At 53.4% G+C, this 25,477-nt stretch overlaps 8 protein-coding genes across 8 annotated transcripts; 3 read left to right on the forward strand and 5 right to left on the reverse strand.

Annotated features, from left to right (window-relative positions):
* Positions 1–32: 32 nt before the first annotated feature.
* On the forward strand, positions 33–1,117 carry PG997_002365 (uncharacterized protein; the record flags this gene model as incomplete). Its single annotated transcript, XM_066806680.1, has 2 exons — positions 33–261; positions 336–1,117. 2 exons carry the CDS (start codon positions 33–35, stop codon positions 1,115–1,117), a joined length of 1,011 nt encoding a protein of 336 aa, XP_066673976.1.
* Positions 1,118–1,323: 206 nt separating this feature from the next.
* Positions 1,324–2,861, reverse strand: PG997_002366 (uncharacterized protein; the record flags this gene model as incomplete). The annotated part of the gene is made up of 5 exons (XM_066806681.1): positions 1,324–1,561; positions 1,623–1,825; positions 1,890–2,117; positions 2,140–2,589; positions 2,673–2,861. 5 exons carry the CDS (start codon positions 2,859–2,861, stop codon positions 1,324–1,326), a joined length of 1,308 nt encoding a protein of 435 aa, XP_066673977.1.
* Positions 2,862–3,410: 549 nt separating this feature from the next.
* PG997_002367 (uncharacterized protein) lies at positions 3,411–4,553 on the reverse strand (the record flags this gene model as incomplete). Its single annotated transcript, XM_066806682.1, has 1 exon — positions 3,411–4,553. The coding sequence occupies one exon, from the start codon at positions 4,551–4,553 to the stop codon at positions 3,411–3,413; it is 1,143 nt and encodes a 380-aa protein (XP_066673978.1).
* An 808-nt stretch (positions 4,554–5,361) lies between these two features.
* On the reverse strand, positions 5,362–7,441 carry PG997_002368 (uncharacterized protein; the record flags this gene model as incomplete). The annotated part of the gene is made up of 2 exons (XM_066806683.1): positions 5,362–5,985; positions 6,065–7,441. The coding sequence occupies 2 exons, from the start codon at positions 7,439–7,441 to the stop codon at positions 5,362–5,364; spliced, it is 2,001 nt and encodes a 666-aa protein (XP_066673979.1).
* Positions 7,442–7,473: 32 nt separating this feature from the next.
* Positions 7,474–8,315, reverse strand: PG997_002369 (uncharacterized protein; the record flags this gene model as incomplete). The annotated part of the gene is made up of 2 exons (XM_066806684.1): positions 7,474–8,080; positions 8,101–8,315. The coding sequence occupies 2 exons, from the start codon at positions 8,313–8,315 to the stop codon at positions 7,474–7,476; spliced, it is 822 nt and encodes a 273-aa protein (XP_066673980.1).
* Positions 8,316–11,950: 3,635 nt separating this feature from the next.
* PG997_002370 (uncharacterized protein) lies at positions 11,951–13,282 on the reverse strand (the record flags this gene model as incomplete). Its single annotated transcript, XM_066806685.1, has 3 exons — positions 11,951–12,776; positions 12,827–13,064; positions 13,123–13,282. The coding sequence occupies 3 exons, from the start codon at positions 13,280–13,282 to the stop codon at positions 11,951–11,953; spliced, it is 1,224 nt and encodes a 407-aa protein (XP_066673981.1).
* Positions 13,283–16,588: 3,306 nt separating this feature from the next.
* On the forward strand, positions 16,589–17,655 carry PG997_002371 (uncharacterized protein; the record flags this gene model as incomplete). Its single annotated transcript, XM_066806686.1, has 2 exons — positions 16,589–17,346; positions 17,442–17,655. The coding sequence occupies 2 exons, from the start codon at positions 16,589–16,591 to the stop codon at positions 17,653–17,655; spliced, it is 972 nt and encodes a 323-aa protein (XP_066673982.1).
* A 3,600-nt stretch (positions 17,656–21,255) lies between these two features.
* PG997_002372 (uncharacterized protein) lies at positions 21,256–24,381 on the forward strand (the record flags this gene model as incomplete). The annotated part of the gene is made up of 1 exon (XM_066806687.1): positions 21,256–24,381. One exon carries the CDS (start codon positions 21,256–21,258, stop codon positions 24,379–24,381), a length of 3,126 nt encoding a protein of 1,041 aa, XP_066673983.1.
* Positions 24,382–25,477: the final 1,096 nt, after the last annotated feature.

Consider the following 25,477-nt stretch of genomic DNA (forward strand, 5'->3'; position numbering starts at 1 on the left):
AACGACTCGACGAGTTCCCTCACTTCTTCACCATGGGCAGCAAAGCAGACTTCCTAGCCTCGCTCCCCGAGCAAATCAGAAGCCCAAACAACTGCTGGGCCGAGAAACTTCCCGGCGTGCCCTACAACTATGGCTACCGACCGAGCCTGGCCGCGGGAGCGTCCTTCATCGTGCTCTTTGCCTTCGCGCTCATATACCACCTTACCCTCAGCATGCGGAAGAAGCGATGGGTGTCTGTTGCCTTGTCATATGGAGCATTCGGTGAGTAGTAACTCCATCCTCATCACTATCACCCAGGCAAAAAAGGAAAAGACTGACATGATTACTACTCTTAGTCGAGCTGATTGGGTGGGTCGGCCGCACCTGGGGCTCCCAATGCCCGTATAATCAACACGCCTACCTAATGCAGATCGTCACTCTGATCATCGGCCCCGTCTTCGTCACGGCGGCGCTATACATCTTGCTGGGCCAGCTCATCCAGATATTCGGCCCAGAGTCCAGCATGCTGTCGTCCAGGATGTACACAATCATCTTCCTCACCTGCGACTGGGTCACCCTTATTATCCAGGCCATAGGCGCCGCCATGGCCGCCAGCGCCCAACGGACCCGGAAGAACCCCACGCCCGGGACCAACACCATGATCGCCGGCATCGTCTTCCAGCTCGCGACCATGGCCGTGTTCGCCGGCCTCGCCGTCGACTTCCTGCGCCGCATCTCGAAATCGGCGTCCTCCGCCCGCAGCATCGGCGACGTCGACGGCGGCAGCGTCCCCAAGCAATACTACTCCGTCCTGACGGCCCTCTTCATCTCGCTCGTCTGCATCGTCGCCCGCAACCTGTTCCGCGTCGTCGAGCTGGCCGAGGGCTGGACGGGCCACCTTATGCTGCACGAGCGGTACTTTGTCGCGCTCGACGGGCTCCTCATGGTCCTCGCCGTCTGGATTTTCATCGTCCTGGACCCGGCCCGCCTCGTGGACGAGAACCGTGACCTTTTCACGCGGCCGGCGGACGTCGAGCGGGTCATCCACAAGGGCAGCTTGGAGGTGGAGGAGGCGGAACACGGCGGGCGGGGGAGTTATGGGGCTAAAGAGTACAGTGCCTCGCAACAGGCGTACTGAATATGCGTGGGTGTGACGACGATTATGATTCAGGGGTTCAAGGAGGTCATCGATTTTGTACTGTTCTTTTGCATTTGCCTGTTTAGTTCTATAAGACAAACTGAAGAGGAGATGGGTTAGATGTTGGTCCGGTGAAATAGTCATCTTTGGATATAACAATATCGAACGAGTTATTCGCCTACAAATGTGCAGCTTTTCTCTACGTTTTAGTCCAACAGCTGCCTTGTGAACACGCCTGCGGGATCCCATTTCAACTTCAGCGCCTTCAACTTGTCAAGTTTGCCGGGGCCCCGGAAACGCAGTTCAATGGGTCCGGTGCGAGTACCGTTTTGGAAGTCGGCGTACTCGGATCGATCGGGGCCGCGCATGATCCTGATGCACTCGTCGTTGAACATGTCGACCTGTTGCCGTGTCTTTGGGTCTGTGTGCCAGATGAGGTTGTTCCTAGTGTCCCTTTAAGTTCTTGATCACTAAAAGTAGCAGGAATAATGAGGTTCTCGCTTACTGCCAGTACCTGGTGTCGTGAAGGGACATTGCCGACTCGAACTCGGGTGTCTTGGGTGGTCGAGAGTCCCACTGGAAATTGAAGGCCGTGTTCATTGCGTCGGGGCATTGTTCTACCAGTGCCTTCCAAACTTCGATAGTCTTTAGGAAGCTATCAATGTCAAAACGTTTCAGTCCGACGATGCCGAAGCGCTTGAAGTCACCCTTTACACAGCATTTCGCGTGCGTCGCTGGCATTCTGAATAGGTACCGGTCCACCATTGGCCACCAGTGGTTGTAAGTCATACAAGGGCTTGTATGCAATTTTCGCGCCGTCAGGGTTGCCAGTATATCTCGCCGAGATAACGAGGGCTGGCTTCCGTGCCGGGGGAGAAGCCATAGTCATGATAAGACCCGCCGTTGCCCAGCTGGCATCGTCCATCAGCGGCTTCATGATCTCGGCCACTTCCTTCGCGCGCTCGAGGGGAAACACAAAGGCTCCGACCCAGATGACGCTCTGGTCGTTGCCCAGCGCGGACAGAGGGGGTAGTCTTAACGGTGAGCTCCGTGACTAGACCGAAGAACTGGCCCGCGCCTCGGATAGCATAGAGTAGATCCGGCTCCTTCTCCTCGGTGACTTCGACTAGACGGCCTTTGGCATCGATCATGCGAGCTGCTATGACCTGGTCCGATCCATAACCAGTGATGGAATTGGTAACAGATGATCCCCCGCCGAGGAAATAGGGGATGGCGCCAACGGTATTGCCGTTTCCCAGCGCTGTGAAGCTTCCAGTGGCCGCTAGAGCCACGGCAACCTCTTTCGACAACATGCTGCCTTTCAACCGGGCCGTCTGGGTTGCGGAGTCCACCTCGATACCGGAGAACTTCTTCACGTTTATGACTATGCCCTCCTCACCTATGGAGGACCACTCGCTGTGGCCGCCGCTCTTGGTTACAAACGGCACAGACGACTGAACAGCCCATTGCACCTAATTACCCGCGAAAGGTTTGTGTTAATGGCAAATCGACAATAACATCAGATCTGAAGGGAATATGGCAATGTTTATCATACCGTCTTCTGGATCTGCTCCTCCGTCAGCGGCAGGACGATAGCCCCGGGCGTTGCACGACCGATGTTGGTCCAGCCCTGAGCGAATTCCTGAAACCGATCGCCGCTGTCTTTCTCCGTCAAGATCTCGACTTCGGGGCCTAGACATGCTTGCAAGTCTTGGAGTTGCGTTGCAGATACCTTGTCGGCCATGTTGACGGCGTATTATGGCGTGGGTTTTGATGTCGCCAGGACCAAAGTGATAAAAGAAAAGAGGGGGAAGGAAGACTAGTTCTGGGCTTTTTCGTGCTCTTAATTCGGATGTAAGCGGTAACGCCGGCTGCTTTCCTTCGTGTCCAACTCCGACGCTACCGGCCTCGACACCGTCTAACTTTTGAAGATCCTCCGCGGACCATCCAAGCAACGCCACTAAAATATCTTGGCTCTGCCAGTGCTTACTGTTAGAGTAGCCCCTGGTCATTAGTTCTAGAACCGTCGCTGTAAAGCGGCCAACACGCCAGTCTACGCCCCGGTCAAATGCCTGGCAATATCAGACAGAAGGGAAGTCACTTGTACACTATTATTCAAAGGGAGGCAGTATATAGAAATTTCTTCTAATCCCCACCCACCATCGCTTGTCCTATTGAATTTCAGGTTGGCCCGTGATTTCCTCTTGCTGGACGGACATATATCTGCCGCATAACCCGTGTCATAGAAAATCGTCCCAAGTGTGCCATCCTCATGCGATGGAGAGCTATAAACTTAAGCGGCGTCCAGTCTCCCGAAACCAGTATAGCGATGAACACGGATCCCACACCAACCAACGGCGACCACTGGCCGACGTGCCAGACCGTTTCCGAGGGGCGGGTAGACGGTTAGCGACCACTCCATGAAGACGATCAGAACGACCATTAGGATGGGCGTGACGATGAGAGCGTAGACCTGCAGCACTGCCAGGGTGACTGATTTGATATCCGTCCGCTTTGAGACGCTTTCTTCCCCCGAGGATGGTCGCAGGTTGTTCCAGAGCGATGCGTTTCCCGCGAACGGAGGACTGTCCGCGGGCGGGAACCAGCCAACCCACTGGCCTGCCACCAACACGAATCCTGCCAGTACGGTCAGGGGCAGAGCGCCCCAGGTGATGACGGTCATCAGCATATAGACGGTGCGTCCCGGTCCTCCTGCGATCTTAAGGCTGCTGAATGGGATGATTTGGATATCGGATTGGTCCCGCATCATCTGCGAAGAAGCCAGGCACGGGTAAAAGCAGTTCTGGTCCGTGGTTTGGCCACTGCGGTCGAAAAAGGACCATATCGTCTCGTTCCAATCCTGCCCCAGATCCGGCGACTCTACACCCGACAACGGGAGCCCATCGTCGGCTCCCGGTGGGTAAAAGCGGGATTGCAAGAAGGGACCGGTTTCCGATTCGTTGACACCGTAGAAGTTGACCATGCAAGCGACTATACACACGAACATCAGTAGACCCCACAGGACGATGATTGATCTTGCCGGGGCCATTCTCCGGAACGAGGCCGTCGAGACGGCGAAGATCAGGGAGGAGAAGCAGCCAACCCCGACCACGGCAAAGGTGGCGTCCACGTCTTGGTCCAGGACGCGGCCGGCGACCCGGACGGGGGCGGTGGTGTCATTGGCTGACACGTAGCTGTCGGCCAGGGAGGGCGTGGAGGATGCGGATATTGTGGCGAGGAGGACGGCGTGGATGGCCGTGGCGCCCGCGTAGCTGATGCAGTAGGCAGCCGCGCCAGCGGTGAACTTGGGGTGCCGCTGGAGTAAAGCTACGAAGAAGATCAGGACGTAGTAGAGGAATCGGAGCGCTATGCCGTAGTTGCCGCTGATGGGATAGACACACTGGATGTCGGCGTGGACAATTAAAGGAGTAGGCATGACTATTTCAATATTTCAAAGTCTTTTCTCCCCGCGTTCACTTCGAAGGCGGATCTAATTCCCTTTTTCGCTCGCGGCCGTGTCTTGATGTTTGGCAGCAGCGCCTGATGATCAAGACCAATACCACCACTGCGATGAATCCAGCAATGCTCCCAAAGGTGGCACCAATCAGGAGTTCTGTTCCTGTTCCCAGGCTTCCCGAGGGCACCGGAGATGTGGGAGCGTCTGGAATCCAAGCCGGGGCCGGGGCACCACTACTTGGAGTTGGATCAGCACCCGCGTCAGTCGTATTGCTTGGTGAGGACAAATACATATTGTAATCGCCGGGGAAGTTTAGTCAGGTAAGCTTGATCCTCTCAACAACGGCAGTTCGGAATGTGTCAAGGCCTTTTTGTAGTCTCAGTACTGTACGTGGCGGCTGGGTTTTCAGCCATATCGTGTCAGCCGCAGCTACCCCCTTTTGCTTTTGTACCATCCACCTGGCGTCGCCATGTAAAGCTCATATGCAGCCACAGGAGTGGATTAAGACACATTTTAAGCGAACAAGGAGGCCGAGACAATTTGTACGCTAAGTTGCACCTCTACATAGCATGGCGCCGCGCTGACATCCAGGTTGCTTTTGGGGAGGGATGGCGCCCAAGCTGAACAGCATTGACGAATCACGAAGATCACTAAGTCGTTGGCGCAAGACAGACGGCGCCACTTTGAAGAAGGCACAGTCTGGCCCGGCTCAGTAAAGCCAGAGGTGCATACTCTGTCTAGACTCATGCGATTGAGTGGCACATTGGCGGCCATCCAAGAATCTACATCAGTAAATGTAGATATTGGCAGGGAATTGAGAAACATCCAAGCACCTCCAGCAAACAGAAGAAGGGCACACCGTGATCCTCCCGATATTGCGCCGATCCCGTTCAGCGCTTTGTGCCAGGTATGCCGTGGTTGCCAGGCGCGCGAGCCAGTTCCCGTTGGCGCGGACCACGACGTTGCCGGCCGAGAACTCCCGCAGCTCGTCCCAGGACTCGATCGAGGTCATGTACGCCTGGGGCGGTTCTGTACGCGGATGGCTGCACGAATGCTGCGGCGGCAAGCGGTAGATGATCTTGCTCCGGAGGGCCGGCAGGACATCCACGTCGCCTATCCACTGACCCCGTTCGCGGATCGAGAGAACCGACTCGACCAGCGCAATCTCGACGTCCTGGTGGCCGCCGGACCGGAACCCTTCGAGGGGCCGCTCCCAGTTCGTGAAGGACAAGTGCATCGATGTGCTGTGTAACAGATCGGTCGCCGCGCCGTCGAACTTTTGAAGGTCTGCGACCCTCCAGAAGCTCTCGTCCAAAGGGGCCGTTATCGGGTTCTCGACCGAGAAGAACGTAACACAGCCTGGTCTGCCAATGTTTCCTAGGATACGGGTGAATGAGTTCCTCGCCCCCGTCTGCATAGGATCCCACAAAAGCTTATTTATATGGTTAGCCCAACCCATATCGCGGTACGGGGAATGTCTGGTTGTTTACCTGCTCTGGGACGAAGATAGAATCACCAACTGAGATTCCAATAACGTTACTAGGGACTTCATCATGAGACATATCATGACCTGCCACCATGTAAACCAGTATTGAAATGGCTTGGGTAAAGGTGGATATCTGCGGTATTGCATTTTTGATTTGGTCACCTATAAATGCCATGGATTTCGCATGTATCAACGGGCTCTCCAGGGTTTTGATCTGGATTACAGGCCCCAGGATTGTTCCGAAAGCATGATTGCTGGCCACCGCGAGGCATTGTAATGTCCGCGTGATGCTGTCCGTGGTTTGCAGGAGTATTTTCTCGACTGACAGCAGACCGTGCTCCGCACACCAGAGTAGATCTTGCTGAGTGACTCTGGGCGGAGGGAAAGTAGTGGTGGTTCTGCCCGGCCATTGGGAAGTAGGAGATCTTGAATCGATGGCTACGTAAATGCCAGCATCGTCACCGTCACCAAACCAGAGTTCCATGGCTTGCTCTGCCTCGGTCCCGGGAAGGTATGTGCATTCAAGCTTAAGAGAGTAAACGATAGGATCCTGATTGATGTGGATAGTCTCTCCAACGATTGTTGTATCCGCCGGAAGTTGATAGTGTAGCCACCTGGAATGAGGTGGCGCGGCCTTTTTGACGGGTCGCTCATCGTCTCCTCGAAGGACCGGAGTTCTAGGGAAAACGCTGGCGTAGTTGACTGTCTCTGAGCCATACCGGTCGGTATAGTTATATTGGATGATGCACTGGCGGTCTTGGAAGCCTCCAGCCTTGTTAGCCATGCGCCGTAGAAACTCAACTCGTCCATCCGCATTTCGAAAACACTCCAACAGCGGCACAACATTGGTCAAGCCGAAGAATGGGCGTAGGAAGTTCTGCCATTCGATGTGATTGACCCTCGTCAGCGGTGGGAGGAAGTTCGATCTGTTTCCGCCCAGGTTTATAAACTTCCATGACCGTTCCTGATCTTTCAATGCCATGGTTGCAGCCTGGGAGATTAGCCGTATTCCCTGTTTCCTATCAGCAATATCTGTTTCATATGCTCTTCTCGTATCATCTTTTGCTCGAAAAGGTTCCATTGGAATGTGCGGGAAAGGTTCTGAGACCGAGCTAAGGAGCCTGATGGCTTCCTGGGTAGAGTCATGATCTGTTGAAACGTGCCACCGAGTTAGAATACAGCCAATCACTACGAATAGTAGTTGATTGAAACTGATGCGAGTGGGGTCTGGTCGAAACACCCCTTTTCTCTGCACGGGCTGGCCGTAGTACTTGAGGTGGGCAAGAGATAGGGACCAAGAGACACCATTGGTAGGGGTTGTGACCGACGGTGAGCAACCAAGCGAAATAGTTCCTCCTGAAGAGACCAGTGAATCGTTCATAGAGATTTCGATGTTGCGGCTTCCGAATACGATTATGTTTGGGTATATATGCCATGCTCTGAGTCCCAGAATAGCCGATCCATCATGGACCTCTTGGGGTATGCCGGATGAGTCGTTCCATCGTCCGTAGCGTGCTTTTTCCAGGCGGTTATAACGCCAGGGTAAACCGAAGATTCTTCAGATACTGGAAGGTCCACATTCTTAAGGATCAGACGCAGTTGTGTCTGTTTAGCCACCATGATGGAGTCCGCGGTCTGGAGCCAAGCGCGGGCACTGGAGTCCCACTCGGCAAGCTGTGTTCTGGCGATGTCTTGTTGAACCGCGGCTGCAGCAACCGAAAATGGGATGCTTTCGTTGTGATCCCAGTCCTGCGCTATGGCTTTCTTTCGCTCGTCCACCAGCTCCACCCAGATAGAAGTTGCCTCTGCAGCGCTGAACATGGAAGCCAACATGCAGGCCAGGAGGTGGACGTGGATGGCGCCGGTCTTGACGCTCTGCGAAGACGTGGCAGCCGCCCAGATGGAAGTGGCATCGACGCCGGTATATGACCCGAACATGGATGACGAGAAGCTCTTATGTTCGTTATCTGTCGCTTGCTTCGAGATTTCGGATACTCTTTCGCCGTACGCCTTGATGAGCCTGGGCGTGTCCGGGCAGACCCCTCAAAAAGCGCAGCTAGACGACGGGCAGTGGCATGGCTTTTTCCATGTTCTGCACTCTCTTTTCGCTTTGCGGATAAGAGCTCCCCAAGCGGACAGTATTCCTTAGGTGCCTCGTATTTCACGAGACAGAAATCGAAATTGATGTTCGCGGCTGCCACGGTCACTTCATTTGTGGCTTGAGCCAGCGAGGCCTGTAGCTTTGCGATCGACATGCTTGAGAAAATCGGATTTCTCGAGCAACAGTCACGGCCGGGGATTACCACGACGAGAGAGAGCCACGTAGAGGGTCAGGGGCTAGAAAATGAGATTATGTTTGCTTGTTGTGTATCTTTCGTTTCTGGTGAGCTGACTTCGCATTGAATCGACGAAGCTGGGAGGGAGGAGGGCACTATGGAAAGAAGCTGTGGATGACATGTCTTTCCAACATATGTGGTGAGATTTCCCCTCCTTCTGCACAGCTCCTGCAATGCAGAGCGCCCACGTCGCAGCAGAATGACTGCTGTCCTCCCATTGGCTGGAGCCTCTCATAACTTTCCTCGTAACTGATCTAAGGGGGTCTTGTCTGAGCGGACAGAAACCTTCCTATAAATGTTATGAAATCCATAAGCAATCCTGTTTTACTCTCATATATTTGTAGTGTTCCTTAGTTTTCTTATTTGTCATTCACCTTGTGCTTTTACAGGTTGGGGCTGAGACATAGTTTGGCTTCGACCCGGTCATCCGCGCCACCCTCTCCCCGCGTCTTTTCTATGGTATGAAAATTCTCATAGGATAGGCTATGGCACTTCACTGCAGAGCCTAGACTGCCCGCTGTGGCTGAAACACACCTTGCGGAGGCAAATTGCAGCCTCGCAAAACCTTTGTCTTGCATTTCTGCGGTCCAAGGGATATTTATGCCGTCCACAGATAACCAAGCAGCCAATTTCGGGTGTTGGGTCTACAAAATGTCCAACTTTCCCCATTATCGAAGAGATTTATGTTCATTGATTCTGTTCCCAATTATATCAACATGGATTCGACCAAACCAACTCGTGTGGCCACCACAAACCATACGATCAAGTCAAGCGATAGTACCGAGACTATTACCGTCACTATTACGAATGGAAATGGGGATGTACTGGCATCGGTTCACGTTAATACAGGAGCGGATGCCTATGCACCGCCCACGTCTCGCATTAGCAAAGAACCTGGACCCCATGCATTCGTCCAGTGGCTGGACAGAAGTCCCATTCTTGGTCCCATCGTTGTGTGGACCTGCGGAATCGTCGCTTCCTACGGACTGTTTCTTCTCTCAATTAAGCTTACGGTCTTGTTTCTGAAGTATTTCGTCTTTCCTTCTCCACGTGGTGGATGATGAGACGCCTCAACTGGGAGCGCTCCGGTGCCAAAGGTCACGACATGGCCACGAGCAAAAGGACCAACCTAAACACCTTTGGACGAAACGACACTCGCCATCTGCACCGAAATTCAGTGCGGGTGGTAAACTCGATATGGGATGGTTGTTATTGGCATGCGTACAGGATGGATGTTTGCATATGGCTCTCAAGGTATAAGGGTTACTTACGTTTTGCATCAAAAGTTGAAGCAGACGGCACGTTCGGATCACTTCGCAGTTTGCAGCTTGCTACCGCTGCCGACTAGCACGCCTGGTGTTCACGGCGTCATATATCACACAGTGCTCATACTTGGAGGAGCCAGAACACTATCTGCGTGTGGTGTTTCCGCACGTCGGTCCTTCCTGCCTGCTGTAAGAGCAAGAGAAGTTTGGCATGGCATAGACCTAGGCAAATGTAACCGATACACTAACATGAAATCTTGAGCGGGGGTTTCAGATCACTCACATCATCTTCCTATCACGCCATACCGGCTCAATCTCAAGTTGTCTCTTGGCCCCGATTTCTACATGATATAAGTCTACCCTGATAGAACTCGTGTGGGGAGAACGAAGGCGAGTGTGAGTATCCAAGGCAGTAAACCTAATCGAGTTGCCGGAACCCTGGTTCCAGGTCCACTTGCAAATTACGAGTCAGGCCATTTTCTATAAATTGAGAGTCACAATGTTTGTGGGTTTGTTTATATGCCCCTAGACTCTGTTGTTGCTGATCGTAGTGTTAAGGTGCAGATAGTGGAGTGGCCGACTAGGGTTATAAGATTGCTAGCAATCTGCGGAATAGACCAGTCACAAATGTTTTGAGCCGTGGTGTCTTCGGTAGTAGCAACTTTATCTTTTCCTCGCTCTCCGTGAACAGCCATCTAGGCATTGGCATTGGCAAGCGGCGTTGGAGGTTTCTGTGGCAGGGGTAGGGTGAGACTAGGAGAAGCGCACCTTGCCAGCCTGCCATTTTCGTTGGCCACTCCATTCCGCCCCATGAGTGGCGCATACTTCTTCAACGGTTGCTGGGGAGTCCCAGCCTTACTGGGCAGAGTCGTCCGGGGATTCGGATGGCAAGGCAGTGAAACTACACACGTACTTGACCTAGTACCAATGGGATCCTTGGGAAGGCAACCCGCCTATCCCGCACATATTTACGGATTAGATGTGTTCACGGTGGACTTAATTGATGTTCTATTGCCCCGCCCACTTCGCCGTACGGATCCATGGCATGTGAGTTGTGCATTGGCACCTGGGAAGCAATGACTATAGCGGCCGCTTTGTGGGCTATATTGAGAACCATACGCCAAGACTAGTGCCCGTTCCCTGGAGCTTGTGTTTCTCCACCAACTGAATGCGAGTGCGAGCGGCCCACCTTTTGCCAGACCCCTGGACCATGTTGGAAACGTTGAGCGGCCCCCAGCAACAGTCGCATCACCCTTTCGTTTTGCAACGTCAATCACTTTTGAGCGCCAAGGAACCCATGCAAAGCGTTTAAGCTTCTTTTAAGCAGCAATTTGAGCCGCAATGGAGGCTTACAGTGAGAGGGCACGCACGATAGTAGTAGGTCAGTAGACTGGCTTATCCAAATACGGAACAGGACTGATTATTGGGTCCATGGAGTTCCCAAGTATAGACAATAGCTCTATTCTTAGCCGTCTTGCCATGATGATATGGTTACCACGTGTATGCAATTTGGGTGATGACATATGCAGGAGTGTCATCAACACACCCCTGACTGAATTTCGGGACCGAGATCGTGGTTGAGTAGCTGCACGGCCCGCTCGTGACCTGCAGAGCCCATCATTGCTAAGCCGCTTTAACCCATCTCGCCATAACGCGTGTTGATGCTTGCTGTGGACGAGGGTGTCGGACTTCCATCCGATTTACATAACGAATAGGCAGCACGGAGCAGACCTTCCATCCGGACGACGAGTCACCAACCTTATCGGGAGTAACTGTGCCACCGAAGAACCGGGATAGCGATCCTGCCTACCGGGTTTTGTAAGGGCTGTAGGGCAGACAGGACCCGTTCGGCGACCTTCATGGGTGGTGTTCGGCGATCTCAGAGTGGAGGAGGTCATTGCTTGGCACTTACAACTGGGTCCCCATTCTTATGACTTGCATGGGTGCGCATAGAGCCAAGCTTTATAGCCGTTTTCTGTCTGTGCCTTTCTGATACATATTGGGTCAGTCGCATGGGGCCCAGGCTCGGGGTAGGGCTTCATTGACCCGATTCTCGGGACCGAGGTTTTGATTCTTTGTAGAAAGACTTTCGAGATCCAGGATTGGACGTACGATTCCTCTACTCACTATGTAACCTGATAGGCAGGGGTTATGAAGATGCCGAACTCAGGACCCAGGGTGTTGCCCAATCGCTTGTTATACATAAGATTTCACCAGTACACGCATCTCCACTGCTACGGTCGATATACACAAGGAATTGCTAATTGCCATTCTCTTCCTGCTGGCTACTTAGTGAGTAAATATGCTAATTATATCATCCCGGCCAGCCATCATAGCTCGCTGAGCCGCCGTGTATCCTTCTACATCAACCGCATGAGCAAGCTCCGGCCAATGGCCGAGAATGAGCTGCACCGTCTCCCCGTAGCCGCCCGAAACCGCAATGTGCAGAAGCGACAAGACGGCACAATCGTTCATGCCCGGCCAGGCGGGCTGTTGCGAGCCTGGAGTCTCTCTTGCTCGTGACGATGCGTTGTACAATGCAGGGTGTATGTTGACAGCATCATCTGAAGAGTTCATTGTGCAATTCCGGGGTCGTTCATTGGCGTGGGTATGGATATGGGTTCCAGGGGCGGCGGCGGGAAAGTCCGTGATTGAGGGTGGTATCGATGTCAGGGATACCCCAGGCTCAGCAGTACTGGTATTATCGTACCTAAAGCAGAAAGAGTTCTCTCCCTCGTCACTACCCAGTGCGACTGGACGGCTAAACTCGATTGGGGAAGCATATCGGGGCAATGGTTTCTGTGGGAGCGGCGCCAGGTGGTGTTGATTCGCTGAACTGGACTCATAGTCGATCCCGTGGCGGAATAAATCTGCAGGCAAATATGGGTCCTCTCCTGGTCTTCCACAGCCCCTTTCATAAACATGTATGGTGTTGAAGGCAGGTGGAAGTGGGGAGAGCTTGGCGTGGTCGTCATACATAATCTGGACACCAAAATCTGTCGCTGCAGATTGAATGGAGTGGTGGTCGCCAGGGGGAGACCCAGAAGCAAACGAGATCGAGTCATCCGAGTCCAGATCGGGGTACGTGTCGAAGAATTGGGGGTCGCCGCCGCCGCTGTTTTCCCCTAGAGTAGACGTGGACCTGCCCATCTCGTAGCTGCTAACCATCCACTCGTTGGAGGCTGCTGCCTGCAACTTGTTGGATGCGTTTCAGGCCCAGAGAAGCATGCCTCGGGGCTGCTTCTGCTGCTGCCTTTGCTGTTGCCCTTGCCACTGCTGCTGCTGCTTGATCTTTTTCTGCTACTTTGCAAGATGCTTTTGCTATGGCCGTTCCCCTCTTGGAATCTCATGAGTTGTTCTCTGAGCGTCTCGACCTCCTTGTTCCGATTTCGTAAATTACGTCCTTTTTTCTCAAGTTAGCTACTAAGAGAAGATGGGTGGTATGCAACGTTGCCACATACTATAGGCTCTTTGTGCTAGGCGATTCTGGATCTTCCTTCTCTCAGCAGCGTTTTCCAGCTGCCTCCAGTCTTCGTCCTCCTTCATGAGTTCAAGGTATGCCGAGTTGGGCGGGCGACCACATTTGGCCACGCCGGCAGGTCTCAGATCGGCCTTTGGCATATTGTTGGTTCCGGGCTGGTATATTGGCGTAGCGAGTTGGGAGATAAGTTAAGGTACAGCAAGAAGATACGGTGAAGGTTGATGGAGATTTGTGAAACGCCAAAGTCGTAGTAGGTGCAGTAGCCTAATCTGTAACGACAACCCTCAAGCTGCCAAAGCCAACTGATATATATCTCAGATCGGTATGTGATAGAAAGAAGTAAGAGATGACTGTAAATTGGCTGGGTCTCTGGAGGGTCCAGTATCTTGCCTGCCAGGCTAGGGTTACCCCTGCACCAGGGTGGCTATCCGGCTGTCCAGGCAGCCTGGTGAACGTTGGACCCCTTGCTAGTGCGAATCTGGGAAGTTGCCCTGGTCAAGTTATACATAGCCATCACAGAGTATGCATTTGCCGTCGCCCATTTGAACCAATGAGGCAAGGTAAACGCCGTTCATTTAACGGCGCCCCCTTCCCTGTTATCACTTACAGTAGTTGCCTCTCAGCCGTTGCCCTATGGAGTACCGTTGGGGGCCAGGATGGGAGGATGGGGCGTTCTAATTATAGAGCCAGGTGCAGATTGATACCAACTAGGGGTCAAATTATAGTAGCACAGTTGTGCTGTTAGCACATGCTATAACGGTAATGCGCTCTGGGACTGAAGTGATCCCCTGGCAAGCCTGGTTCCCATCGCACTGGCAATGGCATTGCTTCCACAATCAAGACCACCCCCGCTCCTACAGCGGAGTGATCCATCAGCATCCTATTTAAGGTGATGTGCCAATCTAACCCTGTAGGGTGGTGACGCCTATGGCGTATTCACGATGCAATTACAGGGGTAGCTACTTCTGACATGTCGGTTGACGACCTCCTACGGGTACGATCGTCTATCACCAAGAACCATCCCAAATAAACTTCTAGTTGGTAAGCGCGATGAGAACGTTCTGCTATTTTACAGTACATGCTAAGCCAATAAATTCCTACCCTCCCTTATTTTGTATCCAACGGTCGCAACGGCTGTGGCAGGTAGGACTTGGCCTTTTCGGGTTGTGAAGCACAGCCTCCAAGTGTTAGGGGTTTGAATCCTTCACGTGCTACCTGACAACACCGGTCGTCTTGCCGTCTTTTCCTGTATCGCTATCTTTTTGAACCATTGCATTGCTGCCTGGGCTGGCACCTGATCCCCGATCCATGTTCTCGAACTGCACAACAAGCAGGATTTGGGTCAAACCTAGATTTGTATGTTTACTATCGTGCTGAACTTTTGTTTTATCAGCGTATTTTCCCGTTTATTTCTTTTGAACAGCGATGATTGTCTCTGTTGTTGTCAACAAAGATGGCGGAAGGTACTTTTCTGATGCCAAGACATCAACCCCTGAAACTGCCAATAGAGTTCCGTCATCCTCAAAGGAGTTTGGCCCGACCACCCACGCCTTGCTCGACTTGTGTTTGGCGGAATCGGGCCAGCTCACTTCCAGACATATGCGGATGATTTATTGGTAGGTTGCTTATCCTCCATGTTTCAGTCAAAGTGGCAGGACGCAAGAATACCAAAGCCAGACAGAATTCACTGTGGCAGGTACGCCGAGCCACTGGGCTGATGCACTTGCATTTAGAGAGTTAAGTAAGCGGCATATGGCAATGCCAATGCATGCCCGACATTCATGCCTGCTGGCTTATCTCCCTCCCAGTCAAACCTCGCCTTATACGTTGGGCGGCCAGTTCATGGAGTATCGATGTGACCGGATTCGAAGCAGTCAGAGAGAATGTTCTCTTCTGTCTATAGCGCACGGCTATCACCTCAAGAGGATGAGAGGCCTCAACGTGTCACCTGCACAGGCAACCATCGTTGCTGCGGAAGCCCCCGTTTCGGCCGCCGCCTGCAACCAGTTGGACTTTGCCGCGGCTGAGTAACTGATCATAAGGATCCACGTAGGACTCATCTACTTCATCGATGGCTTCTTCATGTAGTACTTGGGTTACCGCAAGACTGGCAGAACTTTCACACGGAGGCGTCTTCCTATTGAGCATAACCTTGGAGTTAAGAGGCTTCTGCCAACAACGGCCCGCCGCTCTACTTGTTTCATGAATGTTGGAATGTTTTTGAGAGTTTCGAAGGTATTGTGTATGATATCTTCTTTTTTAGTCTGAATTTGATGGTTATTTGCTTCTGCTGGCTTGCTGGTATGAAAAAAAGCAACCATACTCAACGTAAAGCCCTGTTTCCGAATATTTTCATGTCCAGCCTTTCTGGCGCTGAACCAGATGTCTGCTGTTTTAGACTGCATCGGGTAGACTCGAAAACAATGTGCCCAAAAGAACTGACGCAGGCGAAGATGTGCTCATCCGCCGAGGCTCTCCTGTGCTATCACACGTCCACGCACTTGAGTTAGCTTGACCGTTGGGCAGACTTGTGATCGTGTTACCAAAACCCGCAATATGTTGCCCAACCTCTCCAGGGCTGTGCCTTACACATGAGCCTCGCATAGCGCGACTTACGAGGCGTTCTAACAACACCTCGTCTGATTCTCCAGGCGTATTTGGCATGCCGCGAAGTCCTACGGCGTGGGACCGCGAGGGTAGGGCTGAGTTGCAAGGCGCCCGTTCCCTCCGTGGGAGGCTGGGAGGCTGGACATCGGGCATCACCCCCTATTTGTCACCGCATTATTTCGAGAACAAACAGTTTTACACCGAAATTCCCACACCGAACATGCGCAAGTGGACGAGAACCATAGGCCCCCCATTGCCACGTAATGTGTTCCAATGTTGTTAGTGTCACGAATAATAGTGGCCATCCGTGCTGATCACAAAAATTTTGCTGAGAAGTGGCCCGATCTTGGAGTAAGGAGCAGCGTGGGCCTGGATGGAAAAAGGAACGAACCACCTCAGCAGTAAGAAACGGGATGAAGACGATGGCTGAAGAAGGGAAACACAATCCGCATGTCAGCACACATCGAAAAGTTAGGTACAGGTAAGAAGTAGGTAGGTAACGTTGGTTTTTGACCGGCGGTTTAGCAGGCCAGGCTAACCCAGGACGGGCCTGGCCTAGGCCGCCATCTTTCTTTATCCCCGCACAATCAGCGCGCCTGGCACCTGGAGTTGGATGGCAATCTGGCTTATCGCCCCCAAGCACAGACCCTCTGCCCACCGCCCAGGGTCCAGGGATTTGAATGGCCAAAAACAAGCCCATAGGCACAGTTTTTCTTCGCTCCTGGAAATCCGCGCCGTTGAGGGAAAAAGTTCCATCCCTCGCATCCTCCTTTCAAGTAGTCTTGCCTGTCTGTCCAACCCCAGCCCCCAAGTCTTTCTCCCCAAATTTTTTTTTAAAAATGTCAGACCCCGCGGGAAACTGGAGAGACGCCTCCAGCTGGCGGTCGCCGTCGGCTGGCGGCAACCCACCTTCGTCCACATGGCGTCAGCGTGACCGCAACAACCCCAGTAATCCTACTCAGGGTGGTTCGCGCAACAACAGCAGTCGCTCCAACGACCGCCCGGCCCGTGGCGGACAGGACGACTCGGCCACCGCCCAGGCCATCGCCGAGGGTCGCCGTATCTATCTCGGCAACCTCGTGTACTCGGCCAAGCCCGAGGACGTCGAGGCCATGCTGGAGGAGCACGGCTGCAAGGGTCCCGAGTACAAGAACACCCACATTTCAGTCGACCCTTTCAGCGGCCGCAACCCGGGCTACTGCTTCGTCGAGTTCGCCACCAAGGAGGCCGCCGACGCCGCCATGACCGGTCTCGAGGGCATGCCCCTGTTCGACCGCCCTGTCAAGTGCCGTCCGTGCCTGCCTAAGGGTGCGCCGCGTCGCACAGACAGCGACGGCAACTCGCCCGCTGCGGACGGCGAGCGCTATGAGCGCAGGAGCGACCGGCCCAGAGAGGGCGGTGCCAACCCCAGTCGCTGGGGCAACTGGGGCGGTTCGGGAGAGCGAGAGGGTGGTCGCTCATCCATTCCGACAAAGACCTACGAGCGCTCCAAGGCTCAGGAGGAGGGCCGACAGGTGTACGTTGGCGGACTCCCGCGTATGCTCGACCAGACTGAGAATGACGTTGAGATGCGGGAACTTTTCAACGGCTTTGAAGTGTAAGTTTGACATCCATGCTTTACCATATCCCCTTGGCGCGTAGTGCGCGTGGTGCAAGGCGCCATATTGGTCGTGTCTGACTCTTGTGTTTTAGTGAGCTGGTTAGCAAGCGAATCAGCCCCAAGACGCCATCGGCACCCGGCACCGATGAGCGACGCAACTTCTGCTTCCTGGACTTTGCTAGTGCCGACCAGGCCCAGGCTGCTGTCAACGCTCTTAACGGATCGGAGCACAGAGGCGCCAGCATCAAGGTCTCGATCGCCGTCCCAAGAACTGAGCGTGCGCCCACCCAGTCTTACCAGTCCTAGGGCATTGCACCGGGTACAGGATGTTGTGTGCATCAGTTGCCAGTGTAGAACCGCATTTTCATATTCTAAAAGGAGCCTTCTACTATGAGTAGAAGGACGAATTCTGAGGACAGTCGCTACGTCGAGTTGATGTGATCGACTGTTGAGTACCGGAGAGCCACTAGTTGGCTTCTTGAGGCTACCAGTCTTGGGTATGCCCATCCGACTTTATGCATGCCATCTTGATTTGTCGTGCATGTTTGCGCAAACCGCGATCAGTCAGTCGCCTGCAGGCCTTTTCCGGAGGAATTTCCTCTGGTAGGTCGTCTGACCTGTCAGTTTCCCAGCACGATCGTTCGAGCAGCAAGGTAAGCAGTAGCCCCCAGCCGCATCTGAGTTTTGCCCCAGAAACCGCTGTTACACCACACCACACCACACCCATTCTATTGGCTGCATACGGTAGTGCTGTGCAGTGCTTTGGAAGCTGTGCTGTTAAGGTAGGTTAGGTAGGTAGCTAGAGATCTCTGAATATGCGGTTTCGCGTTGCTCAAATCATTGAATAGGTACTTAAGATATTGCTCTCCCGGTAAAATTTGACTGCAGCCCACACCAGCCATGGGAGAAGGGCGAGCGCAATGGGAAAGCCCACCCGGCATAACGGTGGAATTACTTCTGGTAGATGAATAATAGCACTCACTCCCTTGCCTTGCCCCAGCCACCGGGACCGGGCAGTCCCCAAAATTAAGTATTCATGCGAACGGCCAACTATTGAATGCCGAGGCTGGTAGTCTTCCGCCTTCCTCGCGTATTTGTCACGACCTACGACGTACCGAATGGCGCGCTTCGGGATTTGAAATTCGGGTTGTGCGGGTTGTCTCCCACCGACCGACCTCAATCAACCCCGTTTACTAACTGAACGCAAACGGATGTGCCAGTGGAGACGAGCTCCTTAGGCTCCCTAAAGGCTAGGGTCCCTAGGGTCCCTCTGCGCTACGACTAGCAGTCGCTCCCCCTAGTCTATGGGACGATAGATCGTGGTGAATGAGTCGTGCACACTAAGGAAATTCCGGTTTATTGGCTTATTGCGAGCTTTTTAGTGATTATCGTGTTCGATTCCACAGGAACCACAGCGGTCAGAGAGGATACCTAGAGGAGTCAGGTTGGGTGGTCATCTTTCGACACCGGCTTAACGGCATCTCTTGAAACTTTAACCCCCAGGCCTAAGACACCCCAAAATGGAGGGATGGCCCAGAAGGGCGTCGCAAGTGCGTTCGCCCGTCCCAAGGCAATGCTTCGTTTGATTGACAGGGCGTTTCCATTGGACAGTGGCCGGCGAGAGAAGGAGTCAAAAGGAAAAGAAGAACGAGGCAAAAAAGGGATAAAAGGAGAGACGAACCTTGCGGCGTCTGTCTGTCACACAAACATTGCAGCGTTTGCGCTTCTTTGGGGTGTGTGGACTGGAATAAGCCGAACGTTACAAGCAGAGTAGAGCGTGAAGATGGGGGAGCGCAATCTTAGCAGGGAAAAAGATATCGATGCATTCTTATTTTTTGCTGCAAGCCCCGGTGGTGCAATGACGTCGTTGGGCGTGACCAAGCCGGCCGATTCAGGGGTCTAGAACGTGCTCGGACGGGGGGGTCAGGCAAGCCCACTTTCCGCTTTCGGGCGCCATCTTCCCTGCAAGTCGCCTGTACAACTAAAGTCCGACCACTGGACAGCAGCAGACAGTGACGTCTCGCCCCGCCGCCTGGAATTGGGGGCGCCTCTTGGCCCTCTTCCCACTCATGCAAAAGCCGAGATTGCCGTCGACCCTTATTATTTGTGCTGTGCTGGTTGCATTGGGATGACACGCGGGAATAGCAGGAGATAAAAGAGACTTTAAGGGAGAAGGCATCGCAAAACCCAACCTTGCTGCAGGCTGTAGCCAAACGTCCATCTCACCATTGCAGGCTACTGCAAGTTCTGTTCCTCAAATCGTAGATCAACTCTGTGCTTTGAATCTTGCCAGAGTTTAATCGCCGCTGCTCAAACGAAGGAAGAATGCGCAGCTGATGTAGGCGCTGTGGTGGAAGCGATCCGAAGGGCCAAAACACGCCCTGATTGGCCATCATGGCGGCACCTCTGTTTGTCAGCTGTGTTACCGAACGGGAACCCTGGCTGGAAGGATAGTGACGATCGGCGGCCCTGGCTACCCTTCTAGATCTCCGTCCCTTCGTATGGGATGGATGGGGGAGCCCTTTTCTTTGTAATAAGAACAAGTGAGTTTTCGCGCGGCATGTGCCCAAAAGGCTGGAGGCAAGAGGAGGCAGGAGGCAGGAGAAATAGGCAGGATCCTTCCTGTCCTAATACGCTGGCATGTTTTTTCTGATTAGGCCCAGCCGCTAGAGCAGTGCGAGCGAGTCGCGCAATATCGACCGCCTTACCCATTGGGATTTCTATTACCTACCAGCAAGCGCAAACAAAAAATAGCATGCAAAAAAAGAGTCCCAAAGTTCCCAACCCCGTCCGCTCCACTGCGGGTTGTTGACGTCTGAGATAACTGTAACTTTTCGTCCTGCCTACCGAGGCGCCGGAATTGAAAAAGAGCGCGCTGGCGGACAACCAGAAAGCGGGCGAAGCCACCATTTGAAGCAATTTTCAAGCTGCCAAGCAAGCATTGGCAATCGTCTACGCGCCTTCTTGGGAACAGCCTCTTCTTGTTCCTTTTCTTCTTGCTCTTTTTGGCTTCCTTCGCTTCTTCTTCCCAAGCAACAAGCCCCGGTCCGCGTCCGTCGATCATAGGCATCGTCTAACATTTTTCGACCAAACACAAGACGATTATCAGGGACTCTTCCCTCAGACGGTACCCACACCCCTGTCAACGCCGATCCTCTCCTGATTATTGCCCTGTCGAAGTCTCCCCCCTGCTCGTGTTGAGTCGACTGTTTGGGTCCTGCTCAGCTTTTGGTCGAGAAAAACAATACGGCTCAAACTCAGGACTTGACAGCTTGCACAACACAACAGCAACCCGACCACTGGATCCCCCGGCGACAGCGCACATATTTGAGGAGATACTTCTGTCGGCGATTCTAGCATATCATCAAACTCACTTATTTAGTTTGCATTTCAAGGCGGGAGCTGGTCCGCTAAGAACCCCCCACTTCTTTTTTTATTTTGGGTAGGGCCGGCAGGCATCAGCTTCAGCGGAGACCGCCCACGTTGTCGAAGTCGACAAGTAGGACACTTTTCTGTCTGCTACGGCTGCTACTGCTCCCTCTCCTCTCCCAGCAGTGGATGTGGATGTCAAACTTCGGGTGAGAGGACACACAGACACGCACACAGACACAAAAGGTGCAGCCGGTCTTGTCGTGCTTCGGTCGGCAACACCTCCCACGACATCATCCTGTGGCGCGCGACAAAAACACACACTGTCATTCCCGCAGCGCATACATCCAACCACCGCCAAAAACCAAAGCCATTCTACCCACGCACGCGAGCGCATCCTCCATTCCGAACCATTTTCTTCGTCGCGCAAACCCCGCCTCCGAACAAAACAGACCCAACTGCGAAAGCGCGCCAACCACATGAAGGCTGCCAGAGAGACTTGGTTTGTTGCTGGCTGTGTTAAGAAAAATATGCACCATGGCGAACCCCGTCGGTGAAGATAGTTGGTTGGCATATGTCGAGGAGGAGCGCCGTCATGTCAATGACCTCGAGGGGCGTGTTAAGATAGTTGAGCTCTTCAAGAGCGCTACTCTGGCCGAGCCAGGCAGCATGCGGATATGGCTGGCTTACTGCGAATATTTTTGGTCGCTCTTCATCAATTGCCAGAGCGGCGCGGCCGGATGGCCTAGCGACGAGCAGCAGCTCGGCCGGCAAATTTTCTCGTTCGACTCGGCCTTGAGCTTATGGAGCGACGGCTACAAATTGATCAGTCACCGAGTCAACGACAGCCACGAGTTCTGGAACCGGTGGATCTCCATCGAACAGGAGCAGCTTGCCCGCACGCGTACGCAAGCCGGTGTTCAGCGCATAACACATCTCTTCCGCGACCGCCTCCAAGTCCCTCACGCCACTTGGGACGAGACGTCGCAAATGTTCTCGGGCTTCCTCAGCGAATATAACAATGCCGCGTACGAGTCCGAGTTCAAGGAGGTCATACCATTGGCTCAAGGCGCCAAGGCAGCCTACAGCGAGCGCGAGACTCGCGAACTGAAGCTCCGGAAAGCTGAAAGAGCCGGTGACATCGAGGAGCAAAAGGCCGTAATGCGAGAGTACTTGGATTGGGAAACAGCGCAGACCGAGGAAAGCCAAAAGAATCCCACTATGCCTGTTGCACTTGGCCTTGCACTCTATTCGAGAGCCCTTGCTGGCATCTTTACTGCTGACGACGAGATCTGGGCCAACTATACCGTCTACATATCAAGTCTCCAGACCATATCGAGAACATCAACCCTGCAATATAACATTCCGGATCTGCTAGGCGTTCACCAACGCGCTGTGTCACACTGTCCTTGGTCAGGAATGCTCTGGGCCCGCTACATTTTGGGTGCCGAGGAGGCGGGCTTGACGTTTCAAGATGTCGAACATATCAAGCACGCCGCAACCAACACCAAGGCCCTTGACAAGAACGGGATGACGGGGGTGATTGATATGTATGCCGCATGGTGCGGCTATCTCAAGCGTACAGCAATGAACCCTAGTGCACATGAAGATGCCGTGGACATAGCAGACGTCGGACTGTCTGTTGCACTTGAGGATGTTCAACTCTGGGGCGAGCGCTTGTACAAGAAAGAGTACCAAGGCGACCCGAACTATCGCATTGAAAGGATCCTCGTTCAGTACCTAACTGAAAAGAAGGGCGAAGTCGATAATGCTCGCAAGGTCTGGAATCGCGCGGCCGGAAAATCATTACTCGCCAACAGCTACGACTTCTGGCTCAACTACTACCTGTGGGAGATGATGGTTTTCTCATCGCAACCGAGACCTCGAAGTCCAACCCCAGCCAACGGGGAGAGGCCTCTTCGTGTCCCCACCCTCGCCACCGAAGTCCTCTCGCGAGCCCTGCGGCAAGACTCCCTGGACTGGCCCGAGCGCATCATGGAAGTCTACTCACAACATCTGAACGACTACGAGCACGCCGTGACCTTGCGCAGAGGACTCGATGCCATACATAAAGCCCGAAAGGCCGTGTCCGAACGCAGGCAGCACGAGCAGGCCAAGGCCGCCGCTGCCTACGCCGCCCAGATAGAGGCGCAACAGCAGCAAGCTCGCTCTATCACCGAAGAGACCGCAGCACTGCAATTGCAGGGCTCCCCTTCAAGTTCCAAGAGGAAACGAGATGAAGATTCAGATGAGCTCGAGAGCCAAGCCAGCAAACGGCCCAAAAACACCGATCCTCAAGTTTCGCAAACAGCAAATTCTGACGAGAATTTGAAGCGTGACAGAGAGAACACATCTGTTCTTGTTACAAACCTTCCTGCGGAAGTCACATTGACAGCCATTCGCAAGTACTTCAAGGACTACGGCCATATTGTTAATGTGATCGTTGAGAAGGAGAAGGATGGGGAGTCTTCGCTGGCTTTGATCGAGTTCGAATCGCCAGAGGAGATGCAGTCAGCTCTCCTTCGGGACAACAAGTATTTCGGCTCATCCCAGATCAGTGTCAAGTCAGGGACGGGTCTTACACTTTTTGTCTCGAATTACCCACCGACTGCCGATGAGGATTATGTCCGAAATCTCTTCAAGCACTGCGGCGACATTATCAACCTCAGGTTCCCCTCGCTCAAGTTCGACACCCGCCGTCGCTTCTGCTATCTGTCGTTCCGAGACGCAGAGGCTGCGGAAAAGGCCACTCGGATGGATGGGAAGCTTTTGGAGGGCAAGTATACGCTACAGTCGAAGTACTCGAATCCGTCGTCCAAGAAAAAGCGGGACGGCGCTATCGCTGAAGGGCGCGAGCTGCATCTCAAAAATGTCGATTTCAAGATGACCGAAAACGACCTACGCAAAGTGTTGGAAAAATACGGCAATGTGCAGACCATCCGTATCATGAAGAACCTTTCTGGTCACAGCAAGGGTACGGCGTTTGCTACATTCGCCACCAAAGAAGAAGCCGAGAAAGCTGTCGAGCTTAACAAGACGAAGCTCGGGCACAAGGTTCTGGACGTCGAACTCAGCAAAGAAACTAAGTTCAAGCCCGTGGCACGGAGCACTCGCGAAGCCAGTACCGATGGGGACGTTGCCATGGAGGGAACAGATTCGCATCAGTCTGGACCTTCGAGTAGCGAGATTCACGATCGGACGGTGGCACTTTTGAACGTGCCCGACACGGTCAACGACGCTCGACTGCGAGCATTAGCAGAGAAACATGGAAACATTGTCAAGCTAGTGCTACAGCCGAATCACCAAGGAGCCATCATCGAATATGCTGATGTCAACACTGTGGGACGAGCCATGTTACAGCTGGATGGATATGAAATCGCACCTGGGCGAAAACTGCGCACAGGCACGGTGGAGGAGTTGAAACGCCAGAGGGGCGAACACCGCGTGACGGACAAGCTGATGGCGCCGCCGCAGAGCATCCGGCGACCCGGGCCAGCCCTAGCAGGCGGCCGGGGGCCCAAAAAGGCGTTGGGATTCGTCAAGAACACGAAGACGACGGAGTCTGCACCTGCGGGCGCGGGAGCCGCTACAAACGGAACAGGCCCTGCCAAACCAAAGAGCAATGCAGACTTCAAGGCTATGTTTTTGGGAGGGAAAGAGTAGTTTTCGTAGTGGTTGATACCCCAGCATTTTTTGTGATGGCTAAAGGAAATGGAAACCGGCGTTAATAACTGAATGACAACTACTACAACAACGCCAAGAGGAGGACTCTTGGCAGGAGGAGGAGAAGAAGAAGAAAAAAGAAGCCAAAAACAGCTATCTATACTTCCTGAAATAAAATTCATGTTGTTGATACTCGAAACGGAACTGAATAGAGTGATGTCGCTAGACAAGCCGGGCGGACCATGTTATGCATGCCGGTGTAGCCGGCAACGGGGTGTTGGGGTTTGCGGTGGAATAAGGTAGGTGCAGGTGCAGCTGAGACTTGCTCACTCACTTGACGGTTAAGATGACCCTGAGTGAGACACCCCCGGAACTAATGCTGGACAATACAATACTTTCTCACAGATATATATGTATGTTACTAAAACTACCTAACCTACATAACTTCTCCGGGCAGATAAGTGTATGACGAAGCGACGGTTTCTCATAAGGCCAGGAGAGCTCTGCCATTGGGCAAAGAAGCATGTCGGATCAATTTCTCCGGCGGGGCCCCCAGAATGGCTGACGTCGGACCTGAAATTTCTCGATCTGCTGTACCCCTTCGAGCTTGCACTTTTCCGATCTTACATCCCGATGACTGGCCACAACGCTAGATCTGGCATTGCAAACCCCGGGTCCCAGAGAAAGCCATATTTCGGCGATAAGAGGATGCAACTGCCATTCAACTGCCGCGCGGAGCCCGCCCGCCCACGCAGCATGGCATTTGGGCGTTTGGTGGATCGCCATGTGGTGTCTTGAATGGAGAGCCGCGCCTTTGTCACCCAGGTTTAAAAAGTCCATGACGTCGCTCTGAGCCCTCCAGGCCACCATTGCGAAGCATTCCCAACGTCATTCTAAACAAGATCAACATGGGGGGTTTGCCGCGCAACAGCTGCCTGCCCTTTGCCAAAATGCCAATCGCGGGGTTCTGGTGAGTAGTGAGGTCAGTATGTGTACAGCTTGATCCATTGACGGGGTTGTGTGGCCGTTACGTCGGTTTGTGTGTGTCTCCGTCAAAGGCCGGGTGACGATATAAGAAGGAAGGCAGCGCCCTGCA

The sequence above is a fragment of the Apiospora hydei genome (genome assembly GCF_038363865.1).
Source record: "Apiospora hydei strain CBS 114990 chromosome Unknown utg000003l_segment0_segment0, whole genome shotgun sequence".
In the NCBI taxonomy this organism is placed as follows: Eukaryota; Fungi; Ascomycota; class Sordariomycetes; order Amphisphaeriales; family Apiosporaceae; genus Apiospora; species Apiospora hydei.